The sequence below is a fragment of the Lepus europaeus genome, chromosome 2, assembly GCF_033115175.1.
Source record: "Lepus europaeus isolate LE1 chromosome 2, mLepTim1.pri, whole genome shotgun sequence".
NCBI classification, from domain to species: domain Eukaryota; kingdom Metazoa; phylum Chordata; class Mammalia; order Lagomorpha; family Leporidae; genus Lepus; species Lepus europaeus.
In genome coordinates this window covers 168,996,827-169,023,486 of record NC_084828.1, presented here as the reverse complement: position 1 = coordinate 169,023,486, position 26,660 = coordinate 168,996,827, and the positions used below count along the sequence as shown (strand labels likewise).

Sequence of the window (26,660 nt, the reverse complement as noted above, 5' to 3'; positions counted from 1 at the left end):
ATCTGTGGCCTGCACCCGGGACTCTGGGTGCAAACGCCCCCTCGGTAGAGATGTTCTTGGAGCGCGCTCGGGGGGGGGGGGGGGAGGCGGGCCCTGCCTCTGAGAACCGTCACCAACCATGGCGCCAGGGAACCCCTGTGGCAGCCTACATGGAGAAGCCACCTCCAGGGAGGGGGTGGAGCCTGGCCCGCGTCCCACACTGGGGTGCCTGGGTTCAATTCCAGCTCTGGCTCCCGATTCTGACCTCCTGGGAGGCAGCTGGTGATGATGGCTCAAGTAGTTGGGTCCCTGCCACCCACATGGGAAACCTGGATTGGGTTCCTGGCTGTGGCCCAGTCCTGGCCATTGTGGGCATTTAAGAAGTTAGTTATCAGATGGGAGATGTCTCTCTGTCTCTCTGCCTTTTGGACAGATGCAAAAATTTTTTAAAAAAGGAAGGAGGCCAGCGCCACGGCTCACTTGGCTAATTCTCCACCTGTGGTGCCAGCACCCCAGGTTCTAGTCCCGGTTAGGGTGCCGGATTCTGTCCCGGTTGCTCCTCTTCCAGTCCAGCTCTCTGCTGTGGCCCAGGAGTGCAGTGGAGGATGGCCCAAGTACTTGGGCCCTGCACCCGCATGGGAGACTAGGAGAAGCACCTGGCTCCTGGCTTTGGATCAGCGCAGCGCATCGGCCATAGCAACCATTTGGGGGGTGAACCAATGGAAAGGAAGACCTCTCTCTCTCTCTCTCTCTCTCTCTAACTCTGCCTGTAAAAAAAAAAAAAAAGAAAAAAAGAAAAAAAAAAAAAAAAAAGGAAGGAAGGTGAGCAGGCCTCCCTACCCATGAGCTCCATCATTAAGTGGATGCTCATTTTTTTTAAAAAGATTTTATTCATGTATTTGAAAATTAGAGTTAGAGAAAAAGGGAGAGACAGAGATCTTTCATCCGCTGGTTCACTTCCCAGATGCCCACAATGGCCAGGCCTGGGCCAGGCTGAAGCCAGGAGCCAGGAGCTTCAGCCGGGTCTCCCATGTGGGCAGGGGCCCAAGCACTTGGGCCATCCTCCACTGCTTTCCCAGGTGCATTAGCAGGGAGCTGGATCAGAGGTGGAGCAGCCAGGACAAGAACTGGTGCTCAGCTGGGATGCTGGCATCACAGGCGGTGGCTTTACCACAATGCCGGCTTCTGGATGTCCATTCTGAACCATGCGCAGGCCAGAGGCACGGTGGGGTGGACACTGCTGGGCCTGGGGGCTCACTTTGGCAAAGGAAAAAGGCCAGGGACCAGCACTGTGGCGTAGTGGGCTAAGCCTCCGCCTGTGGCGCCTGCATCCAATATGGGCCCCGCCAGTTCATGTCCCGGCTGCTCTTCTTCCCATCCATCTGCTGGTTCACTTCCCGGATGCCCACAGCAGCCAGGGCCGGGCCAGGCTGAAGCCAGGAGCCTGGAGCTCCATCTGGGTCTCCTACAAGACGGAGTCCATCACAGCCATGTCCCAGGACAACATTAGCAGGACTAAGGATTGGAAGCGGAACGGGGACTCGAATCAGGCACTCCGACATGGGACGTGGGTGTTCCAGGTGGCAACTGAAGCCACTGCCCCTAACGCCCGCCCTGATTTTCCTTAAATTAAACATGGACCTCTATAGAGTGCCACAGCGCCGGCAGGCTCCTGGGGGCGTGGTGTGCTTGGACCCAAGGTGGGCTGTGCGACAAACCACTCTGCCACTGGCTGCTGGCCCCATACGGACGAGACACACGTGTCCCAGCCTTTGTGACCATCTGCGTCCACGGTTCCCCTCTTTTCACCGGTCAGGCAACCCTGGCTTTTAAACAGGAAAGACGGAGAGGGTTATTTATGTGCTGACTGTTCACGGAGTACCCGCCGCATGCCAGCCCTGTGCTTGGTGCCAGGAACGCCACACTACACTGCTTCCCGTCTTGCCCGAGAGAACCTAAGGCAACCGGGACACAGAAGAGACTGTCACGCTGCTCCAAGCGCTGGCCACCATCCTGGGGAGATAAATATTTGGAGAGGCTGTGGCAAGAAGCCTGGCACGAAGCCCTGGGCACCTGCCAGCGGCCAGGGCCTGCAGTGTCCCCTGGTGTGTGATGCCAGTGCAGGGCCAGCCCGGGGCAGAAGAAAATTAGTCCGGGATAAAAAGTGACAAAGCAAGTACACCACGCGTGTGTCGGGGTAAAAAGCCACCTTGCTCAGAACGTGCGGTCGCGGCACGCCGAGCGTGCAGAAGGAGGCCTGGGCGTGGGCCACAGGCTGGCCCTCCGCCAGGAGGAGGGGCCGCTGCAAAGCTCCCCACAGGGCACAGGGCCTCTTCGCAGACCTCCCCTTTCGATCGGGGGTAATGCTAAAAGCCGCCACGAGTCACTCTGACAGCACAGCCTGGCAGCGCTCCAGTCAACACCCAGTGAGCGCCAGGTATTCAAACTCCTGTCAGAGGCTCGCCTGGAGGAACAAAAAGACCGGAGTTTGTAAATCCCTGGGCAGACAGCAGCGCAGCACTGGGGATTCTGCTAAGCCCAGCAGCTCAACCAGGCCCTGCCCTGGAGGGAGAGATGCAGACACAGCAGCTGGGACAGTGACGATGATGGCGATGACACGGAGAGGGAGCCACAGGGATCCGAGCCCACAAGCGAGGGCAGACGGAGGCTCCCCGCAGGGCAACATGACCCGGGAATGCACGGGGCGTCCGGGAAGGGGCACGAGGGGAAGCTGGGCTGGCGGCAGGAGAGGGCGTCAGCCACCGGGCCGAGGAAGCAGTGCACCAGTGGGCAGAGGGGTGCCAGTGACGGTAACCGGGCGGAGCAGGGCCCCAGGCAGAGCCCAGCTTCAGAAGTGACGTAGAAGCAGGTGGACTGGAGTGGAGGGAGGGGGAGGAGGAGGCTGCGTAGGCGCCAGCATCGTGCTGAGGGCCAGGAGTACTGCTCAGAGGCCTGGGTACCATCGGCAAGAACCCGGAATGTGTGGTGACACCGCGGGGAGGGCACTCGGATGCTGGTGGGGACCACCAGGAAGCGCACTTCCTCTGGCTCCTCGGTGCCGGGCAGCTCTGTCTGTGCAAAGCTTCACAAAGCCCTGAGTGCAGGAAGTGCCAGGCCCGCCCCCTTCTAGCCACCCCCCCATCTCCCTGGGGAAGCACCCTTTCTCACAGAGGCACCCGTGCCCCCTCTGCCTCGGTCTTCCGGACTTCAGAGGCCTCACCCATCAGAAGATGGGTCAGCCCCCCACCTCACGCCAGGTGAAAACAAAGGCTGCCCTGCAGAAGGTTCTCCACCCCTTGGCCTCCCCTTATTAAAAATAACCCGGTAAGGCCAGAGCCCTGCCACTCCCCGCACCGCACCCAGCCTGGCCGGGGCGGGGCGCTCTGAGGGCTCCCTGTGTCTGGGGCCCAGACAAAGAGGCCTTTCAGTCCCCCGCACAGCAGGTCCCACCTCTGCCCTGGCCAGGCTGCCCTTGGGGGAAGCAGGGAGCCACCTGGGGATGTGAACAAAAGGTTCATACTCCACAATGCACCTGCTAACCTGGATGCTGGGGTCAGGTAACCAAACACAAATACACAGCCCTCCTGGGGACCCAGGCATCCCGACGGAGTCCTCGGCAAGTCAGCCTCCATCGAGCTCTGGAACCCAGCAGCTTCTTCCCAAATCCTGCTTCTGAACCGAGCTGGGTAACGTCATGCTTTCTGCAACAGGTGAGCATCCCATGTGGGCGCCAGTTCTAGTCCCGGCTGCTCCATTTCCAATCCAGCTCTCTGCTGTGGCCTACGAAAGCAGTGGAAGATGGCCCAAGTGCTTGGGCCCCTGCACCCACGTGGGAGACCTAGAAGAAGCACCTGGCTTCAGATCGGCCCAGCTCCGGCTGTTGTGGTCATTTGGGGAGTGAACCAGCAGATGGAAGATCTCTGTTTTTCTGTCTCTCCCTCTCTCTGTCTGTAATTCTACCTCTCAAATAAATAAATACGATTGTTACAGAAAAAAAGGCAGAACTGAATATGAGTTATTAACAAGATTCCAGACACTCCTTCCAGCCCATCAAAAACAACAGACGTCAGCACGTTGCAGCCTATAATAGATAAGAAATGCAATGCACAACAACTACAGTTTTGTCCAGGAATGCATAGCTGGGTCACTGTGTGCGTTTGTTTGTTTGTTTGTTTGTTTGTTTTTTTTACAGGCAGAGTGAACAGTGAGAGAGAGAGAGAGAGACAGAGAGAAAGGTCTTCCTTTGCCGTTGGTTCACCCTCCAATGGCCGCTGTGGCTGATCCGATGGCAGGAGCCAGGTGCTTCTCCTGGTCTCCAATGGGGTGCAGGGCCCAAGAACCTGGGCCATCCTCCACTGCACTCCCAGGCCACAGCAGAGAGCTGGCCTGGAAGAGGGACAACCGGGACAGAATCTGGTGCCCCGACTGGGACTAGAACCCGGGGTGCCGGCGCCGCAAGGCGGAGGATTAGCCTAGTGAGCCGTGGTGCCGGCCCTCACTGTCTGTTTCAAATGTACGCACCCTATCACCAGGCCAAGGAAGAGAAACCACATACTCATGTCCGCTGCCACAGGACGAGCTTTGGACACAATGCAGTATCTACTCACAACACACACTCTGAGCAACACAGAGAAAGGAACTCCTTTAGCCTGATGAAGCACACCCAGGAACAACCGCAGCTGACACGGCAGGCGGAGGGAGAGGCTGTGTGCCCCCCTCCCAGACACGCAGACGGCCCTCTCATGTCTTACGCAGCATGCTGTTCGAAGCTGCAACCAGGCAAGAGAAATAACGGCAAGGCATACGGATGGGAAACAAAACCTTACATGCAGACACATGATCGTCCACATAGAGAAGCCCAAAGAATCTTCAGAAAAGCTACTAGAATTACTGAGTTTAGCAACGTCACAGGATCCAAGACCAGTTTACAAAAACCAGCTGTATTTGTAAATACCAGCAATGCACAACCGAAATTAAAGGAAAAGCAAAATAGGAGGATTTATAATAGCAGTAAAACAAAGAGGAAACATTCACTGGCTGTAAGATCCAAGTTTGTAGTATAGGGGGCTAGCACTATGGCATAGTGGGTGAAGCCACTGCCTTCAGTGTGGCATCCCATATGTGCGCCAGTTAGAGTCCTGGCTGCTCCACTTCCGATCCAGCTCTCTGCTCTGGCCTGGGAAAGCAGTAGGTGACCCATGTACTTGGGCCCCTCCACCTGCATGGAAGTATCATACCCGGAAGTACTATACCGAATATCGGCTCCTGGCTTTGGATCGGCACAGCTCCTGCCTTTGCAGCCATCTGGGGAGTGAACCAGTGGATGGAAGACCTCTCTCTCTCTCTGTACCCCTGCTTCTGTAACTCTGCCTTTCAAATAAATAAATAAATAAGTCTTTAAAAAAAAAGTCTGTAGAATGCTGAAAACTACAAAACACTGGTGCAGTGGAGGGTGGCCTGGGTAAACCAAGAGGTCGGAGAGGTTGCACACACTCATCCACTGGAAGTTGCAAATTCGTTAACAAGCCCCAAAGTGGCAAACAGACTCAATGCAATCTCAATCAAATCCCAGCAGATCTGTATATTTAAAAAGTATATAGATGGGGCTGGCGTAATTTTCGTTCTTTTTTTTTTTTTAGTGGGAGGTAAAATAGCAAGGTTTATTAGGGAAGGGACATCCATAAGGCGGATGGGCACCTCTCCAGACAGAGCCTGAGAGACTTGGGGGGGGGGGGGCAGGGCAAGGAGCGAGGTTACATGTTTGAGTGAAGAGATTACACCTGACCAGGCCAGGCGGACAACTCAACAGGAAGGCAGAGGGCTGAGCGCGCAGTCCAGTTGAGGCTGGGGGTTTTTAAGGAGATGGGTCTTGCTTCCCCACCTCTGCTCCTCTTGGAACAAAAGGCTTTTTGGATGTAAATAGAAAAACTTCTCTTGAAGGTCTGAAACAAAAATTTTCGTTCTTAATGTTTGTGAAATTGTCTGATTATTTAAAATTTTTTATTCATTGACATATAACATCTCTCGGTAAATGATTAAATCAATATTATTTTTCTGGTTATTTCTAATACTTGATTTAGAAATGTGTGTAGCCCAAGAAAGGAATGACTGTTAGCACTGGAGTGTATTCCTCTTTTTCTTGATCATTCTAAACAAATCAAATAGTTTCAGTATTTACTTTGGGAGAGCTAGCTGGTACATGTTCCCAGATACCTCTGTTTAGCAGAAAAATTTCAGAATAAAATGAATATGAAAAGTACAAACAAAGGGAATCAAATTGGTATGAGCTTGAAAAGGAGAGTTAAAACTTCCTGGTATGTGGGTGGGGGAGGGCAAATGAATATTACAAAATTGTAATTCCTGGGACATGAGCCATGAAACTGGAATATTAAAGAATTACAAAATGAAGAAAAGATCAATACCAGCATATCCTAAATGATACATCATTAATTATAAGAACTTCTTCCAAAGTAATGTCAGATATTTTACTTCTTGGAAGCCACCTCTTAAACAGGAAAAAAAAAAATGCCAAGACAAAGGAATCAGATTGAATTTCTCCCTTCAATTTTAAAATGGTTGCTGTTTCCACTGCTAGAGATTGTCTGCAGCTGTAAATAATTTGCACTCTGAAAATTGTAAGAATCCAGCTAAGTGAAATACTGGTGACACGGGAGGGCAGCCAGGGAGAAAGGGGAGGTTAATGTGATATGTCCCGCGGTATCCAAGAAGTTAGTTTATTTCATATGTGAAAAAAAAAAAAAACCAGACTCAATGCAATCTCAATCAAATCCCAGCAGATCTATATATTTAAAAAGTACATAGATGGGGCTGGCGCTGTGGCGCAGCGGGATAACGCCCTGGCCTGAAGCGCTAGCATCCCATATGGGCGCTGGTTCTAGTCTCGGCTGCTCCTCTTCCGATCCAGCTCTCTGCTGTGGCCTGGGAAAGCAGTAGAAGATGGCCCAAGTGCTTGGGCCCCTGCACCCGCATGGGAGACCCGGAGGAAGCTCCTGGCTTCAGATCAGCACAGCTCTGACTGTTGCGGCCATCCAGGGAGTAAACCAGCAGATGGAAGATCTTTCTCTCGCTGCCTCTCAAATCAATCAATCAATCTTTAAAAAATTATATATCCTCATCAACCAACCGTGCCGACATCCACATGTACGAACAGTAACCTGATACGCTTCACTCCTTAGCTAAAAATCAATTTTCAGGCCGGCGCCGCGGCTCACTAGGCTAATCCTCTGCCTGCGGTGCCAGCACACCGGGTTCTAGTCCCAGTCAGGGCACCGGATTCTGTCCCGGTTGCCCCTCTTCCAGGCCAGCTCTCTGCTGTGGCCAGGGAGTACAGTGGAGGATGGCCCAAGTGCTTGGGCCCTGCACCCGCCTGGGAGACCAGGAGAAGCACCTGGCTCCTGCCATCGGATCAGCACAGTGCACCAGCCGCGGCAGCCATTGGAGGGTGAACCAACGGCAAAAAGGAAGACCTTTCTTTCTGTCTCTCTCACTGTCCACTCTGCCTGTCAAAAACAAATCAATTTTCAGGGAGGCTACAGCACTGCAACAGGCTAAGCACAGCATGAATCAGAGTGCTGGGCGAGGTCCCACCTCCGCTTCTCATGCAGCTCCCTGCTGATGCCCTAAGGCAGCGGAGGCTCAAGTACTTGGGTCCCTGCCACCCACATGGGAGATCTGGATGGAGTTCCTGGTTCCCGGCGTCAGCCTGGCCCAGCCCTGGCTGTTTTGAGCATTTGGGGAGAGAACCAGTAGGTGGAAAAACCTCTATATTTCTGTTTTTAGCTGTCTCTCTGCCTTCAAATAAAATGAGAATCAATAAATACAAATTTAAGCTATAAAATGCTTAGAAAACACGGGATAAAATCTTTACGATAAGAACCCAAAATGTAATTTACAAAGGCAAAAAAAAAAAAAAAAAGGATAACTGTGATTTCATCAAAATCGGTAACTTTTTTTTTTTTTTTTTTTTGACAGGCAGAGTGGACAGTGAGAGAGAGAGAGAGAGAAAGGTCTTCCTTTTGCCGTTGGTTCACCCTCCAATGGCCGCCGCGGTAGTGCGCTGCGGCCGGCGCACCGCGCTGATCCGATGGCAGGAGCCAGGTGCTTCTCCTGGTCTCCCATGGGGTGCAGGGCCCAAGGACTTGGGCCATCCTCCACTGCACTCCCTGGCCACAGCAGAGAGCTGGCCTGGAAGAGGGGCAACCGGGACAGGATCGGTGCCCCAACCGGGACTAGAACCCGGTGTGCCAGCGCCGCAAGGCGGAGGATTAGCCTGTTGAGCCACGGCGCCAGCCAAAATCTGTAACTTGTATACTGCACGAGATGGTGAAGAAAAAGACAAGTTCCCGAGCAGCAGAAAAACTTGCAAATCACATGTCTGACAGACGCTTCCATCCAGGTCTACAGGACACGCACAATCCGACAAGAAGCCACACAGGCCTGTTGTGCAAACGGGCAAAAAAATATTGCATAGCTTTCCACCAAGAAGGCCGCATGGATGCAAGCAGAGGTGTGAGACAATCCACGCCGCGGCCTGCAGGGCGACAACAGGAAAAATCCACAGCACACCACCGTGCGCGCACACACACACACACACACGGAAAGTGTGTACTATCTCTGCGTTCCATTTTCCCGCCCATCTTCTCACGTCCTCTCCTGCTGGAATAACTAAGACCAAGCAAACACAAAGCTGTGCTCACCACTGTGCAAAAGAGTCCCACGGCTGCTTTTCCATGTCAACAAGACCCCACAAAGCCGCTCCAACGCTCAGGGATGCACTCCTGAGATGAGACATCACGTGTGCGCGCACAGGTGTGTGTGGCACGGAGCTGGCCCCAGCTGTCCTCCGCGGACGGACAGACAGATGGACGGAAGAAACAACACAGGTCTGTGCTGGGAAATGCTTCTCACGGCAACAAGGAATGATGAGTGAATTCGCACCAGGAACAGGGAGGAATCTTAAACCCATTTTGCCAAGCGAAAGAAGCTCCCTACTGTATGATCTCACCCACAGAACATTCTGGAAATAGCAAAATGGAAGGGACGGCAAACAGAGCAGTGGCTGTCAGGGGACAGCACGAGGGGCTGTTTTGTGTCACACGGTGGTGACAGGCCACCACTGCATGTGTGTGTGTGCGTGTGCGTGTGTGTAGGTGGGTACATAATCTCTGTGTAACCACTGACTGGGGCACATTACTGAGGGGTGGGGTGGGGAACGTCCAGCCTGCGGGCCCTGGGAGGTCCACAGATCCCCGCCAGGGCAACCGCAGGTGGGACTGGAGATTCACTGAACCGACAGCGGCTGATTTTTAAGTTGACCGTCTTGGGTGTAAATATCCAAGTGGCCCTAGTCAGAAAGAAGGTCCCCACCCCCGCGGAACGAATCACACGGACGGTGAATGACACCCTGTTACAGCTAGTGTTCTAACAACGTAACACAGACATCGGCAGAGTCGGCCCCGGGCCACCACCAGGGAGCGAGCGCTGGGCAGCGGTCAGGGCACCGCCAGGCCCACTGTGTCCCCAGCGCCGTCTCCGCAGGGCTCCGCTTCCTCTGTCTAGAGACAAACACAAGACCCTGATGCGCTCACACTCACAGCGCCCGGCAGCCCCTGGTCTCCCCAGCACTAACAGCACTGCCCGCAGCGACACTGGGACCAGGGGAGGGCACACGGCCTGCCCAGAGGGGCCTGCTGGGGGGCAGCCAGGCCAACACGTCTTCATCAGCAGCCACTCACCTCTCTGCTGGGTCACACACCCGAGCTGGCGTGTTGGACGTGCAGCACACGTGACGGCTGGCTCCCTCCTGCTCCAGACACGCACCTGTGCCCACCAGTGCACCCTGGTAGGGGAACGCTGCACACATGCCAGGGGGACAGTCTGGCTCCAGGACAGTGAGGCCAAGGTTCCAGAGCCGGGATATGCAAAGGAGGGGGCAGAAGAATACTGGGTGTCTACTCAGAGCTCAAACCCTTTGGCGAAGAGCTGAGCGGGAACCGGGGAACCGGGGAACATCTTCACTCCCATTGCACAGAGGAGGAAACTGAGGCACACAGCAGGTGGGTGACTTACCCCGGATCTCCCCCAGGCATTGGGACCCCAACTGCCGTGCTGCCGCGTCCCTGAGAGAACACAGACAGTGGGAAGCGACACTGCTTCCTGCCAGCCTGCACGACACCCCAGGCGAGGGAGGGAAGCCACGGGGCTGGCACGTGCTCTGGGTGGCTGTGGGAACATCTGCACCTGCCATGCTTGCTCTGCCCAGCGGTCATGTCAAATGCACACCCTTGGGCCCCTTGGCCGCTTTCGGATCCAGTAGTTTCTGATTCAGGTAGAATCCACTTTTTTTTTTTTTTTTAATTTATTTGACAGATAGAGTTAGACAGTGAGAGAGAGAGACAGAGAGAAAGGTCTTCCCTCCGTTGGTTCACCTCCCAAATGGCCGCCATGGCTGGTGCTGCGCCGATCCGAAGCCAGGAGCCAGGTGCTTCTTCCTGGTCTCCCACGCGGGTGCAGGGCCCAAGGACCTGGGCCATCCTCCACTGCCTTCCCGGGCCAAAGCAGAGAGCTGGACTGGAAGAGGAGCAATGGGGACCAGAACCAGGCGCTTACATGGAATGCTGGCGCCGCAGGCAGAGGACCAACCCAGTGAGCCACGGCGCCAGCCCCCAGAATCCACATTCTGAACCAGCCCTGAACCCCCGGCCACAGGGCTGTGCGTGCCCCGGGACCCCCAGGCTGGACCATGATAAAGCTTGGTCTCTGCACAAAGCAGGCAGAAGACAGTGAGTTAAGGGCGTGGTTTTGGGTGTCACACACACACGTGTGGGTGGGATTCCCACGGCCTCTCCCTAGCTGTGTGACCTCCCTCCCACGTGGATGGCAGGAGTGATGGACTCCCCTCCAAGACAACCGACCCGTGCCGAGGGCAGCCCCTGGCACGCGGTACCGGCCCTGTCCAAGACAGCTAAATGCACAGCACAACTCTGGGGGCCCAGAGAGCACCTGCACCATGGGCTGCCCACTGCGGCCCAACATGCTCGGGTTACCACTTCCTCTTCCTTAGCTGAGGTTTCCGGGAGGAGTCAACGGAAGCCCCCATCACCAGCCTCCCTGTCCTCCCGTGGCTGGCTTCAGGCGTCTTCACCTCTCTCCGAGGTTCAGGCGGATTCCGACACACCGTGCACATCGGTTGGGGCAGATGGTCTTCGCAATTCCATGTTTATGACCTCAGTCATCTGTAATTCACCTTTTCCTACAAGCAGGAGCGGATTCATAAGAAAAATCAAAGAGCAGGCCGGCGCCGCGGCTCACTAGGCTAATCCTCCGCCTTGCGGCGCCAGCACACCAGGTTCTAGTCCCGGTCAGGGCACCGGATCCTGTCCCGGTTGCCCCTCTTCCAGGCCAGCTCTCTGCTGTGGCCAGGGAGTGCAGTGGAGGATGGCCCAAGTGCTTGGGCCCTGCACCCCATGGGAGACCAGGAGAAGCTCCTGGCTCCTGCCATCGGATCAGCGCGGTGAGCCGGCTACACCGCGCCAGCTGCAGCGGCCATTGGAGGGTAAACCAACGGCAAAGGAAGACCTTTCTCTCTGTCTCTCTCTCTCTCTCTCACTATCCACTCTGCCTGTCAAAAAATAAAAAAAAATTAAAAAAAAAAAAAGAAAGAAAGAAAAATCAAAGAGCAAGGCAAGACCAGAGACTTGTCCCAAAGGGGGAGCTGTGAACGCAGTGCCCAAATGTTCCCAAGAGCAGCAGAGAGGCGCAAGCTGTCACAGCCAAGAGCAGGTTGAGACTGCGTTCTGAACCCACAAACCTGAGGCTGCTCGTTTGGGGGAGCCCCCGGAAACAGACACAGAGATGTGCAAGCAGGTGTCCTGCAGGAGGTGAGCTCCGCGTGCTTAATTCAGACTTGTCCCCATGGAGGCCAGGCCTTTAGAACTGGATCCAGGCTGCCCTACGTTTCCTAGCCCCCGCATTTGCTCAGTGTCACATCGCTACCAGTAGCTAAAAGCCATGTTAACAAGTGAATGGCTGGGAGCCGGTGCGGTGGTGCAGCGAGTTAAGCTGCCATCTGCGGCACCAGCTTCCTGTATGGGCAGTGGTTCGAGTCCCGGCTGTTCCACTTCTGATCCAGCTTCCTCCTAATGCACCTGGGAAAACAGTGGAAGGTGGCCCAAGTCCTTGGGCCCCTGCACCTACGTGGGAGACCCAGAAGAAACTCCTGGCTTTGGTCCAGCCAAGTCCCTGATCATGTAGCCATTTTAGGAGTGAACCAGCAGATGGAAGACCTCTTTGTCTCTCTGATTCTTTCTTATTTTTCTTTTAAGATTTACTTATTTACTTGAAAGTCAGAGTTACACACAGAGAGAAGGAGAGGCAGAGAGAGAGAGAGAGAGAGAGAGGGAGGGAGGGAGAGAAGTCTTCCATCTGATGGCTCACTCCCCAGTTGGCCGTAATGGCTGGAGCTGAGCTGATCCGAAGCCAGGAGACAGGAGCTTCTTCCGGGTCTCCCACGTGGGTGCAGGAGCCCAAGGACTTGAGCCATCTTGTACTGCTTTCCCAGGCCATAGCAGAGAGCTGGATCAGAAGTGGAGCAGCCAGGACTTGAACTGGCGCCCATATGGGATGCTGGCACTGCAGGCAGTGGCTTTACTCGCTATGCCACAGCGCTGGCCTCATGCCTTTCAACACTAAGATAAGGGGCCAGCCTTGTGGCACAGATGCAGGCATCTTACTTGGTGTCTTAACTGTTACACCAAACCCCCACCCACTCTCTTCAATGTTACTGCTGGTGTATTTGATGTAGGTACCTGTGAGGAGGCCAGAAGCTATTCCTTGGCTGCTGTTTGTCAGCGGCAATGGTACAAGGTGAAAATATGAGGCCGGCGCCGTGGCTTAACAGGCTAATCCTGTTCTAGTCCCGGTCGGGGCGCCGGATTCTGTCCCGGTTGCCCCTCTTCCAGGCCAGCTCTCTGCTATGGCCCGGGAAGGCAGTGGAGGATGGCCCAAGTCCTTGGGCCCTGCACTCGCATGGGAGACCAGGAGAAGCACCTGGCTCCTGGCTTCGGATCAGCGAGATGCGCCGGCCGCAGCGGCCATTGGAGGGTGAACCAGCGGCAAAAAGGAAGACCTTTCTCTCTGTCTCTCTCTCTCTCACTATCCACTCTGCCTGTCAAAAAAATAAATAAATAAAAATAAATAAATAAAAAAAGACAAGGTGAAAATATGAGTGGTGGGGCCAGTGCCAGCACCTGAGACGCCAGCATCCCAAACAGGCGTTAGTTCGAGTCCTGGCTGCTCTGCTTCTGATCCAGCTCCCTGCTAATGCACCTGGGAAAGCAGCGGAAGCTAGCTGGAGTGCTTAGGCCCCTGCACCCACATGGGAGACCTGGAAGAAGCTCCTGGCTCCAGCCTAGCCTTGCAGCAATCTGGGGAGTGAACCAGCAGATGGAAGACCTCTAACTCTGACTTCAAATAAATAAACCTTTTAAGAAAATGAAAATAAAAATAAATTTAAAAAAAATGTTTAAGGGGCTGGCATTGTGGCATGGTAGGTTAAGCCTCTGCCTGCGGCGCCAGCATCCCATATGGGTGCCGGGTTCCAGTTCCGGCTGCTCTGCCCTGATCCATCTCCCTGCTAGTGGCCTGGGGAAGCAGTGGAAGGTGGCCTAGTGTTTGGGCCCCTGCACTCATGTAGGAGACCTGGACGATGCAGCACTAAAACTTGAAGCTCCTGCCTTCGGATTGGCTCAGCTCCGGTCATTGCAGCCATTTAGGAAGTAAACCAAAGGATGGAAGGCCTCTGTCTGTAACTCTGCCACTCAAATAAATAAATATTTTAAAGAATGTTTAAGGGAATAGTGATGTGAGTTAAAGAATATGCACTTAGATGATTTACCCATTATATACAGTTGCGTACAGCCATGTCACAGCCGTGGGGCAGAATCCATGACTGTACACAGTAGGATTATAGCTCTATTAGCTTCACGTATACCCAAGCAAGAACCAATCACTATCCTGGTGAGCCTGTGGGTGAATTCTGGTTGTCAATAACTTTTAGGCTTAATTGTATTAATGTTGCTCTCAGCATACTTGCATAATAACATAAGATGTCAAAAAAAAAAAAAAAAAAAAAAAGGTAGACCCATAGAATCCTGCCGCAGAAGACGCCAGGAGAATAAGGCAAATAACAGGCTCGCTGCAGCGCGACTCCCTCCAGGAGTCTCCGAGAAACAGAAACTGACAATGGTGAGGAACTGAAATTCACAACGGTGGGGAAGTTCGCAAAGCCCACCAGAGCCGCTGCCCACTTCCTGGTGTGGCTAACAGCCCTTCCGAACTTCATCACTGCCCGACGCCCACGTGGCAGCTGCCCGAGCTCCCAGACCCTCTCTCTGGCCTCTGGGCCCTCGCACAGGCTGTCCCCACCTCCAGAACACCCTGCCCACCTCTGCCTGGGCCTCCCTTCCCCTGCACCAAGCCTCTGCCTGCAGCCTCCCTGCCCAGGGTGGTCTGGCCCCAAACCAGGAGGACCCCGTTATCTGTGCGCTGAGCCTCCTCCACTTCCGCCATCTTCAGGCTCAGCACCCCCACTGTACCCTCACTGCACTGCCTTTTTTTTTTAATAAATGCTTCTTTAATTTACTTAAAGATTTAGGTTGTTTGTTTGAAAGGCAGAGTTACAAAGAAAGAGAGGGAGAGACAGAGAGCAAGGTCTTCCATCTGCTGGTTCACTTTCCAAATGGCCACAATGGCTTGAGTTGAGCCAATCTGATGCCAGGAGCCAGGAGCTTCTTCCAGGTCCCCCACACGGGTACAGGGCCCAGGCACTTGGGCCATCCTCCACTGCTTTCCCAGGTACAACAGAAGGGAGCTGGATCGGAAGTGGAGCAGCCAGGGTTCAAACCAGCACCCATATGGGATGCCGGTGTTGCAGGTGCCAGCTTTACCTGCTGCGCCACGGCCTGGTCCCACGACTCACGTTTTGACCCTTGCTGCTGACGAACGGCAGCCTTTAGAGTAGCTTCTGCCATCCTCACGCGGCCTGTATCACACCGCACTGCAACCTGAGGAAAGTGGCAGGCATTTGGCCTAGCAGTGGAGACGCCAGTTAAGATGCCCGCATCTCACGCTGCAGGGCCTGGTCCAAATCCCAGCCCAGCTCCCAACATTCCACCTTCCTGCTAATGGACACCTGGGCAGCAGCAAACGATGGCTCACATGGTTGGGTCCCTGCCACTCACATGGGAGACTCAGACTGGATTCTAAGCTCCTGGATTTGGCCTGAACCATGGGTGAGAGTTCCATCTCTCTCTCTCTCTCCCTCTCTCTCTCTCTCTCTCTCTGAAACTTCCAGAACAGGTGCCAGCATCAGGGAGAAAAATCGACCGAGCCGCTGGGGCCGGTGAACCGGGACCAGGAGTGTCTAGGACAATTTCCAGAGCGGGAGCCAGACGCCAACTCAGGAGCCAGCCGCAGTGGCTTTTGGTTTTCTCAAGGATCCTCAGACGGGCTGCATGGCTCACCCTCCAGACGGCACAGAGGACAGCAGCGTGTGCAAAACACGCTTCGAGAGCAGATTTAGGAGAGAAAGACTCAGTGCCCACACCTCCAGCCCCAGGAAGGGCCGCAGCTGGCACGGGCCAGGGCAGGGCAGGCATGGGGAACCCGCTGGCCAAGCAACTTGAAATGGAGCCTGTGGCCGGCCCAGGGCCCAGCCTGGGGCCACGCCAAAGGGTGAGCACCTGAGCCACAAATGGAGACCCAAGCGTTGAGCGCTTCTGGCACGGCGCTCCTGTGGCCTCCCACCCCAGACAGAGACGCCACTGCTCGGGGGCTCCCGGGGCTGCCCTAAATTAGCCGTAAAGGAGCTGCCCTGCCCCGAGCCCTGCTGAGCCCAGACATGGCTCTCATCCCTCCCGCTGCCTGTCTGCATGCCCGCTGTGTGGACTCTGGGCGGCACAGAAAAGCTGTCAGCTCAATTAAAGGGAAAGCAGAGGCGGCAGCAGCCCGGACAGAACCTGCAGGTTTAGCAAAGCTCTAGGGCTTGCTCTGTGTGGGGGGTTCCCCACAGGACACAGGATGAACATTCGGAATATGAGCAGAGCCAAGAACTCAGCAAGAAAAAGCCTAATGATCCTGATAAGAGACAAGCAAAGCTGGCGCCGTGGCTCACTTGGTTAATCCTCTGCCTGCAGTGCCGGCATCCCATATGGGCACCGGGTTCTGTCCCGGTTGCTCCTCTTCCAGTCCAGCTCTCTGCTGTGGCCTGGGAGGGCAGTGCAGGATGGCCCAAGTGCTTGGACCCTGCACCCGCATGGGAGACCAGGAGGAAGCACCTGGCTCCTGGCTTCGGATCAGCGCAGCACCGGCCGTAGCAGCCATTTGGGGAGTGAACCAACGGACGGAAGACCTTTTTCTCTGTCTCTCTCTCACTAACTCTATCTGTCAAATAAAAAAAAAATAGAGAGAGAGAGAGACAAGAAAAACATGAGCAGACATTTCTCACAAGGACACAAATGGCCATCAGATATATGGAAAATTGTTCAGTGCCATCAGCCATTGGGGGAACACAAATCAAAACCACACTGAGATTATCATCTTGCTCCAGAAAGACAGCAGAGTTAAACTGCTGGTGAGGATGTGCAGAAAAGGGAACCTGAGGTTACCTGGTACAGCTGTCAGGGAGAAGGGTGTGGAGGCTCTCCAAACCCTGGAAACGGATCACCGTGTGACCCAGCTGGCCCACGTCTGGACGCATGTCCAAAGGAAATGAGATCAGCACACGAGAGGGGAATGTGACACGGGGTTCACCGCAGTGCGAGACAATGAAATCCCGACCTTCGCAGCAACACTGCTGGAACTGAAGCCATCACGCTGAGACGAGCCAGGCACAGGAAAACAAGCACCGCACGTCCCCTCTCACACGTGCAGCTTAAAACAGACACTCCGGCCAGAGCACTTGGCCTTGTGGTCAAAACACCAGTTACTGGCCAGCGCCGTGGCACAGAGGGCTTAGCCTCTGCCTGCAGGCCGGCATTGCATACAGGCACCAGTTCGAGTCCTAGCTGCTCCACTTCCGATCCAGCTCTCTGCTGTGTCCTGGAAAAGCAGCAGAAGATGGCCCAAATCCTTGGGCCCCTGCACCCATGTGGGAGACCTGGAGGAAGCTCCTGACTCCTGGCTTCGGATCGGCGCAGCTCCAGCCGTTGAGACCATTTAGGGAGTGAACCAGTGGGTGGAAGACCTTTCTCTCTCTCTGTAACTCTACCATTCAAATAGACAAATAAAATCCTTAAAACACACACACACACACACACACAAAACAACAACAACAACAAAAACAAGTTAAGGTACCTGCGTCCCATATCGAGTGCCTGGGTTTAAAACCTGGCCCCGGCTCCTGACTCCAGCTTCCTGCTAACGCAGACCCCAAGAGGCACCGTGATGTCTCAATAATTAGCTCTGCCACTCACATGGGGACCTGGACTGCAGTTTCGGCTCCAGGCTTCAGCTCAGCCACCACAGGCATTCGGAGAGTGACCCAGCAGACGGCAGGTGCCTCTTCCCAACCCCCTTTCTCTGCCTTTCAATTAAGTGAAATAAATCACTCTCGCTACCACAAAGCTGACAATCAGTGGGGCCCTCATGCTGACTCTAATAGCCAGTGTTCTGTCCTGGGCCCTCCCCAGCATCAAGGTCAAGGTCACGAAAGATGGAGCAGGAGCAGCTCTTCTGGCCCCAAGGATTCTGGTAACCTTTCAACAGAAGTACCACGAGATGGGGGGTGGCCCCAGGCCACAGAAAGGGGCTTGGTGGGGTTGTCAGCGATGTGCGTCACTTCCTGACGCTGGTCCCTGTACTGCAGCCATGTAAGAGAAGCCCCGAGGTCCTGCAGCTTAGGAACCACACACTGCAGTATCAGAGAATAAAGGGGCCTGCAGCCCCCTCTCACACGCTTCCGGGAAAGCACCACACACACGTAAGTAGAACACGGTGTGATGGACGTGGTGGGACACCAACAACCACAGCGCCCGGGGTAGGGGAACGCGGAGCTCTGTCCCAGGTAGCGCCACCTGTAACTACAAACAGCTAAAGCACACAGAACTGAGAGGCAAAGCACAGACCTCAGGGCGCCCTCTGAGTGCCGGGCTCGCCTCGGTCCTCCTCCGGGACACCTCCTGGGGCCGCGTGTTCACAGGGAACAGCCCTGCCTGGCTGGTTCTGCTCACCGCGTGCCCCGGCTGCTCGGGGCTCCCCTTCCAGCTCTGCACCTTGCGAAGCTGCCTTCCCTCCCCAGGAAGGGGCTAAGAAAACGCTGGACGAACAGGGCTTCTTGTTCTCTAGGTTTTCCCGATGCTGTTTTTTTTTTTTCCTCCAAAGATTTATTTATTTGAAAGACAGAGTCAGAGAGAGAGAGAGAGAGAGAGGTCTTCCATCTGCTGGCTTACTCCCTAGATGGCCACAACGGCCAGTGTTGGGCCAGGCCAAAGCCAGGAACCTAGAGCTCCATCTAGGTCTCCCATGTGGGTGCAGGGGCCCAAGCCTTTGAGCCACCCTCCGCTGCTTTCCCAGGTGCACGAGCAGGGAGCTGGACTGGAAGCAGAGCAGCTGGGGCTCTAACCAGCGCTTCAGTGTGGATGCCGGCATGGCAGGTGGCCTAACTGACAGCACCATAAAGCAGGCTCTATAATCCCCACTCTCAAAGTTCACGTGGTACTACAGCTTCAGAACCCTGAACACTAGCTAGAGTCTTCCTCAATGACAATGCACACAGAAGACCCCCCGGTACCCCCTGGGAGAGGACCACAGGGTGGTGGTCAAGAACCTGTGTCAGGCTGGATGCAAAATGCCGGACAGTGTGCCACCCCTGGTCCAGGATCCCTACTTTGAGGACTCTCTCCTTCTGCCAGGCTCATAACCCATCATGTAGACAAGGATTGTGGCCACACCACTGCAGAGAACAGAAGACGGGGAAACCCTGCACAGCACAACGCGGCTGGCAGCAGAGTGAGGACGCTTTCAGAGAGAGTGCAGAGTCACCTCCAGGACGCGGAGTCGAGCAACAGTGGGCCAGACAGGCAGAGTACGGATGCTCCCATCTGGGGACGGAGGGGAGGTGGTACACAGGGCACAACCGCCCTCTGAGGCTTACAGTTACAGAGAGATAGGGAAAGGCGAAGAGACACAGATCATCCATCTGCTGGTCCAGTCCCCAAATGGCCACAATGACTGGGGCTGGGCCAGGCCGAAGCCAGGAGACTGGAGCTCCATCCAGCTCTCCCACATGGATGGCAGGGGCTCAAGCTCAGGCCATCTTGCGCTGCTTTCCCAGGCACATCAGCAGGGAGCTGGACTGGAAATGGAGCAGCCTGGACTCCAACAGCCTCGCTGATGTGGGATGGCTTTACCCGCTACACCACAGCACTGGCCCCAGGGACGACTCCCACATGGGATGCTGGCGTGACAAGCATGGCTTCACCCACTGTACACAATATCAGCCCCATAAATAAATAAATAGAAAAAGATAAAAAAAATTTTTACACCAAAGTAAACTTATCTTTTAATTCCACTTTCTATGAACTTCTCCAGGTCCCACGGAAACTGCAGGAGGGAGAGAGAAGTCCCCGAGCTGTGGCAGAGCCACGGCACTGCCTCATAGATTTAAACCTATGCCAGGTGCCCACCTGCTGTGGGAGGCAGGGCGTTGGGGGCGGGGGGCGGCTGCTATGAGGTGCTGGGCTGATCCAGGTCCCTGCTGAACCAGGCTGGGAGGCCAGGGAGGGAGCAGCGAGACAGCAACCCAGCAGGCCCAAAGAGGGACAGGCAGACGGCAGGCAGTGGGTGGGAGGGGACGCCCAGGCGGCAGCTGGGTGGCGGGGCAGGCGCAGGGAGGAAACAGATGGATGTCCTGAGCCGTACAGGAAGCACCAGGGCAGGGAGGAGGGGAGAAGCGAGGAGGCCATCGGAAACAAGCCTTTCAGTAAATGTGCAGCCCCGTCGAGGGTGCGTCCCCAGAGAGGCCCAGGGGTGTCTCGCAGGGGGCCCGGGCCCACTCCCCAGAGTCACTCTGCACCCCACACCCTCCACCCTGGCCGTGCAGCCCGGGGACCCTGCCAGCTGGGGTACTTTGGCCAGTGCTGGCCATATGGCAGCAGGTGGTGATCTGGGGTGCTCTGGAGGCGACTCTTACGAGTGTCACAAAATCTTTCTGCTGGGCAGCTGGCTGGATAAGGGCCTCCCTGTGCATGGTGCCACCAACCGTCCAGCACCCGCAGACGCTGCGGCCATCAGTCAAGTGCATCTGAGCACACGACTGATCTTCCAGCCCATCTCTGCCGTCATTCCTTCTCCCAACCATCGGATGCCAAAAATACCATGACCACACAGAACGCGGCAGTCAGCGCCTTGCAATCCCTGGACCATCAGGGGACATCCACTCGTTGCTGGACGGCCACTAGGCGCCTGCCCCCTGGGGAAGGGCGAGGCTTCCGTCCCTCTCTCTGCAGGGCCAAGGCCATTTCTCCTGTGGACGGATCAGGGACTCGCCTGCCAGGAGGCTCATTCCAGCCTTGTTTGCACATGGGCAGAACTGATAACTCCCAGAGCCACAATGAGGGCAGCCGGCCACAGAACCCACGGCGCCTCCACCAGCCACGGCCACGCCACTAGAGGCCACGCTGCAAAGGAACACTGACGTGAGAAAGCACGTGTGCAGGAGAGTACCCACGGAATGTGTGCAGCATCATTTTGTTTTTAAAACACCTAAATTAGAAGTCTCCTCTAAAATACTATATATTGTGTTACTCTAAGCATTGCTCCTGGGGGAGAAGAAATAGCGGAGTTTATTTTCTTGTTTGTGTCTCCCAAAGTTTCAACGTGGAAGAAGTATTTCTTTTGCTACCAGAAAGAAAACCTAGTGGGCCATCATCGTGGCACAGAGGGGTAAGCCACTGCCTGCGATGCTGGCATCTCCTGCGAGAGCACCGGTTCGAGTCCTGGCTGCTCCACAGTCTAATCCATTTGGCGCCTGGGCTGTGAATTCCCAAAGGGAAGTCCAGAACTGCCCCCGGGGCCTGCAGGGTCTGTAGGACCACTTTGCTGCCAGGAAGCACAGTGTACCGCCCCACCCCCACCCCCCAAACACACACACACCCAGTGCCTCCAGTCTCATTTCAGACAAGGCTTCCTGCCATCAGATGAAGCCTTGTGCAGTATCCTCACCAGTATCCTGAAACGAACCAAGCCCGACCCTCATCCCTCACACCACCCACGGTTTCCACCAAGTTCCCGGATGACCCCTAGGGGGCAGTATAGCCTCTGGTTGTCAACACCGCACTGCTGGGTTGACACTCCACCGTGCTTCCTTGGTTCCCCTACGACAGGGGCCATGTCCTCACCCTGCACACTCGCCCAGGCTCACCCACCCCGCCCCCTCCTCCAGACTCAGCAGGCTTCGTCCTGGGACATCAAGTGGCCATCCTCAGAAGGGCCCCTCCTGGCCTCCCAGCGAGGCCACACCCCCAGTGCATGGTGCATACCAAAGAGAGCCTCGGCACGTTCCGTCCGGCTTCTGATCACAGGTTCACAGCCATCTGATGAGCAGGTGTCTTCCCTATAACGAGGGCAGGGGCTGCCTTGTCCCCTCTGTCCACAGAGCCCCCGCACGTGCTCAGGACACGCGGGGAGCTGGGGCAGACCTGCAGGTTCCCGTCTGCTGCAGGTGGACTCCACTCTGCCGCCCCTTTCCAGGCGTCGGGGCGGAGCAGGTGCGCCGCAGATGGCACTGTGTCTGTGGGGGAAGATGAGAACTACGCACACGCTGGCCTGCCTCATGCTACATCGTGCCCAACACACAGCTTCCGTCCAACTCCTACCACCACTGAGCACCGGCACGGCCAGCACCACACACACTCATCTCTGCTTCCCCTCTGACCTGTGCCCTCGTGGTGAAGCTTCAGAAACCCAGCCCTCCTGGGCAGCCAGTGCTGCTGCCTGTCTGCTCTTCGGCTGAGCCATGGCTTTGTGAGAGCAAGAGCCTTGTCACGGCCCTCGGGGTCCGCGCACTCACTGATGGATGGATGGCACGGACGACAAGCACCGGGGAGGCCACACGCCCCGTCCTGGGGTCCCCCTCCTGCCACAGCTGCCCCTTCCGGCCCCCGCCATCCCTCCCAGCTCAGGGCCCCTGGGCACCAGGTGACAACACCAGGACCCTGGCCCTTCAGCCCGGCCTCTGGGAGGCTGTGTAGACACTCCTTCCTCCACCAGTGGCCGCGGCAGGGGCAAGAGGGAAATGAATGCCTACAGGGTAGCCTTGGTGCCCCACGCCAGCGGCTGCACAGGCCCATCCTGCCCTTCTGTACGTCTTTCCTTGTAATGGCCGACACATAATTCGCAGGCCACGCCAACTGCCTACTTGAAGTGGCTCCTCCCGAACCACGCGCCAGCAGCCGGCCACCACGCCTGCGCTTTCTGTGCCTACAACGCTGCCTGTCCCAGACGTTTCAGACCAGCGGAGCCGGACAGCCTGGCGGCTGCCTATTTCTCCTTACTCGGCACAGGGTATTCAAGGGGCATCGAACTGCCGCATGCAACAGAGCTTCGCCCCCTCGTACGACGTCCTCGCTCTTGGTCGCCGTCTACGTATTCTGGGATGGCCTCTTGTGCTGTGCCCACTTTCTGGCTGCTGGGAATAAGGCCCCCGTGAACACAGGCTCGCGTGAGTCTTCGCGTGAACGTACTCGAACGCTGTCACCCGTCTCGGGCAGAGCTAGGAGCGGAACTGGCGGCTCACGCGGGAACCTCGGGGGACCTGCACACTCCCCAAGTGGCCGACCTGTTTTACACGGCCATCGGCAGGACACCCCGGCCCCAGAGTCTCCTCCTCCCAGCCTCTCACTATTTTCCGTCTTTTCTACTATGGCTGTCTTCGTGGGTGTGAGGCATCGCTCACTGCTGGATCTATTAACAAAACACAACGGGCCCAGAGTTCAGAGTTAAGGGGAGACAAGGCCTTCAGGGAGATGGGTGACCTCACCCCCTTCCAGCTTTCTCTGTCCACCATGCTGCTCCATGGGGCTCTTAACGACATTCAACAGGTGACACCCCCAGGCGACATGGTATGCAATTCCTAAGTCATTATCAAGAACAACTGATGGGCTCCAAAAAATACGGCTATTAAAAAGAAGTTCCTGAGGCCGACACCATGGCGCAGTGGGTTAAGGGCCACCTGTGACGCCGGCTTCCAACACAGGAGCACTGATGTGAGTCCTGGCTGTTCCACTTCCAATCCGGCTCTCTGCTGTGGCCTGGGAAAGCAGCAGAAGATGGCTTAAGTCCTTGAGCCCCTGCACCCATGTGACAAACCCGGAAGAAGCTGCTGGGTTCGGATCAGCACAGCTCTGGCCATCATGGCCGTCTGGGGAGTGAACCAGGACCTTTCTCTCTGTTTCTCCTTCTCATTGTCTGTAACTCTACCTCTCAAATAAATAAAAAGAAAATCTTAGAAAAGAAAAGAAAGAAAGAAAAGAAAAAGACCAAAGAAACGAAGCCATCTTTGCCACAGGACTGTGAGAATCAATGCTCCATTGGTGGGGGCGGGGGAGCGTTGGCGTTTTACACCACCTGTGGCGCCCGCATCCCATATCCGAGCGCCTTGGTTCCAGCCCCGGCTCTGCCCCCACTCCCAGCTTCCTGGGAAGCAGCAGGGGGCGGCTCAGGCGGCTGGGCCCCTGCCACCCACCCACGTGGGAGACCCAGGCTGAGTTCCAGGCTCCCCGCTTTGGCCTGGCCCAGTCCTGGCTGTTGAGGGCTTCTGGAGAGTGAACCAGCGCCTTGCAGATAAATACAAACAAAAAAAAATGTTTTTAACTTAAAAAGAATGACACCTGGAAAAAGGACAAGTCATGGGCCAGTGCCCCCTGAGACACGACTTTCTTCCTATTTTTTTTTTTTTTCTAGTGGAGGAAGACACAGCAGAACAGGCCTAGGCCAAGGGAGGAAGAGCCTCACGACTCCTATGTCAACTGTGGACAGGCCTGTTGGCCAAACCCTGACAAAACACTCCCTGGGGAGCCAAGGACACAAGGATCGGCAGGGTCAAGGTGAGAGATGCTAGGGGCGTCCAGAGGATGGCGCTCTCCCAGCTGCTTCGTCTTTCCCCAAAGCACTTCTCAGCAAAGACCAGGAACAGCAAATGCCCGTGCAGGTGCCCAGGCAACAGGAGGGGTCACAGAAGCAAGAAAGTGCCCCCCTCCCGCCCCGTGAGGGCCGCTCCACCCCAGGGGGACCCGCCGACCAGCCTGGCACCCTCCAGGGAAGGTGGCCGGTTCCCCTGGCACACAGGGAGGCAGCAGTCAGATAAAGGGATTCTCAGGGCCTTTGTTCTCTGCTCTCTGAGTAACAGGCCCTGCCATTGTGTCCTGCAACCTGGCACCAGGGCCATCGACCGGTCATAGCTTGGGGGGGGGGGGGGCTGGTGCAGGTTTCAGGTCAGAAATGGATGTTTCTCCAGCAGCAGTACCTTGGGCCACCAGACTCATGGAAAACAGACGGAGGCCCCGGATCCCGGCCTCCGCCCACGGAACTCACCACTTCCTGTGCCCTGGTGCTGCCTGTCTCACCCGCCCATCCCTGCTGCTCCCCTCCCTGGTCTCTTAGCCAGGGCCCGACCAAGGCTCAGCTCCTCCCCAGACGGTCCTAGCTGGTGGTCCAGGCAGCCCCCCTGCCCTTCTGCTCTGACCCAAGCACAACACGAGAGCCCCTCCTGCCTCCACTCTGCGTCTGGACTCATGCTGTGGACACCAGGCGGCCCCTGGGGCCGGTCCCCCTTGGCCGCTCGCCTGCGACCCTGCGGCCCTCCCCGCACTGCTCAGCCCTCGCCCCTCTGCAGAAGGACCACTCCTTCCTCCTCCGTCCTTGTGGCAAAAATTACAGTGGATGGAAACTAACAGCCTGGCCCAGCCCAGTTTCAAAACACACTGTGCAAATGGAAAAGGTGTCGAAGATGAACTGCTGAAGAAGAGAGAAATGGGGGGGAGGGGGCGGGGGGCAGCAAGAGGCCAGGCCGGGCACCTTCCGTCCTGGCTAGCCCCGGGCCCTGCACGCCGCTGTGGGTTACACATCCTGCCCGGCTCCAGGGGACTCCCCCTCCCCGAACCAAGGCCCGGGCGCCCCCAATCCTGCCCGGCTGGCTGTCCCCGGCCTCCAGGGGCACCCCCAGCCCCGGGCCCGCTCCCGGGGTCCGCCAGCGCAGGTGACCGCGACCGCCGGCCCGCGGCGGGACGGGACGCAACCCCCCCGGGGGAGCCCCCGCGCCCGGGACGGGAAGCTCCGCGCACCGGGGCCCGGGGGCGGCCGGTTTCGCCGTCTCAGCGCCGCCGCGGAGCGACTCCTCCGCCCCCGGGCTCGGGTTCGAAGCGGCCGCGAGAAGAGGAAGACGACGACAGGGAACTTTGGCCGGCGGTTCGGGCCAGCAGGCGCGTCGGGCCCCGCGGCCGCCCCCTGGGCAGGGGGTCTCCGTCGAAGCCGGCGGGGAGGGAGACGCTGGGGAGGGTGGGGGGGGTCCCGGCCGCGCCCGCCCGGCCCCTCCGGGGACCCCCGCCGCGCTCACCATCTGCGCCACTTTGAGCAGGGCCGCGTGCGTGCGCGGGTAGCCCTGGTCCAGCAGCCGGTCCGAGGGCCCGGCGCCCAGCTGGCCCGGCGCACCGGCCCGGGGTCCGAGCGCGCCGCCGCTGCTGCACGTGGTGCGGACGAGCCCGGCTCCGTGCGACATCCCGCGGCCCCAGCGCGCCGGCCGCCTCCCCGGCCGCGGCCCCCGGGCCCGATAAGCAGGGGCGGGCCTGGGCGGGGCGGGCCGGGGCCGGGGAGGGCGGGGCGCCCGGCTCCTCCGCCCCCTCCGGGAGGCGGCGCGGGCTGGACCTGGCCAGGGAGGGGGCTCCCGGGCCCCGGCGGGCTGTGCGCCCCCGGGCACGCAGTGTGGGTGCGGCTGCGTGCCCCAGGACCTCGCCCAGGGGCGCTGACCCGCGCGGCTCACGGCCCGACGACGTGGCACGCCCGGCTCCCTGCTCGAGTGTCCAGTCGGGGTCCGCCTGCCCGGCCCCCCACGCCGTGCCCCGTCGGCCCCCCGGAGACCCCTGCGCCCTGCAGCCCCGGTGAACTTCCTGTGCTTAGGGTGAAATTTGCCATGTGTGTCTGGCAGCGTAAGGTCTTTGAGATTCAGGCTGGTGGGAAGATTAAGGGGCTCCTCTGGGTAGTTGTGTCCTTTGTATTGCTAAGTAATATTCCACTGCATGAAAACGCGAAGTTTCATCTACCTGCTGATGGACACGTGTGTGTGTGTGTGTGTGTCTTTGTCTTTCTCTCTTCTGCCTATTAGGGTGAGCAAATGTTTATTTCTCTTGGAACCTACCGGTAATGTACTGTGTGGTCACCCATCTGGGTTTTTAAAAATTACCACTTCTATTTATAAGAGACACACAGAGAGAGGCAGACAGACAGACCGTGTTCCCAAAGGCTGCTTCAGCCGCCAGATGCCTGCAACAGGGGGTGGACCAGGCCCAGACTGGGAGCCAGCCAGGAACCCAACTGAGACCTCTCATGTGAATGGCAGGGGCCCAATTACCTGCTGCCTCCCAGAATCCGCACTAGCAGGAAGCCGGGAC

General features: G+C 56.9%; 1 protein-coding gene across 1 annotated transcript in view; it reads right to left on the bottom strand.

Moving 5' to 3' along the window:
* The window catches only part of CMTM7 (CKLF like MARVEL transmembrane domain containing 7), a 50,353-nt gene extending 24,582 nt beyond the window's left edge, over positions 1-25,771 (bottom strand). The window contains exon 1 of the mRNA XM_062179495.1: positions 25,610-25,771. Coding sequence (XP_062035479.1) covers positions 25,610-25,771 — 162 coding nt within the window. The remainder of the gene's footprint in view (positions 1-25,609) is intronic.
* Between the last annotated feature and the right edge of the window lie 889 nt (positions 25,772-26,660).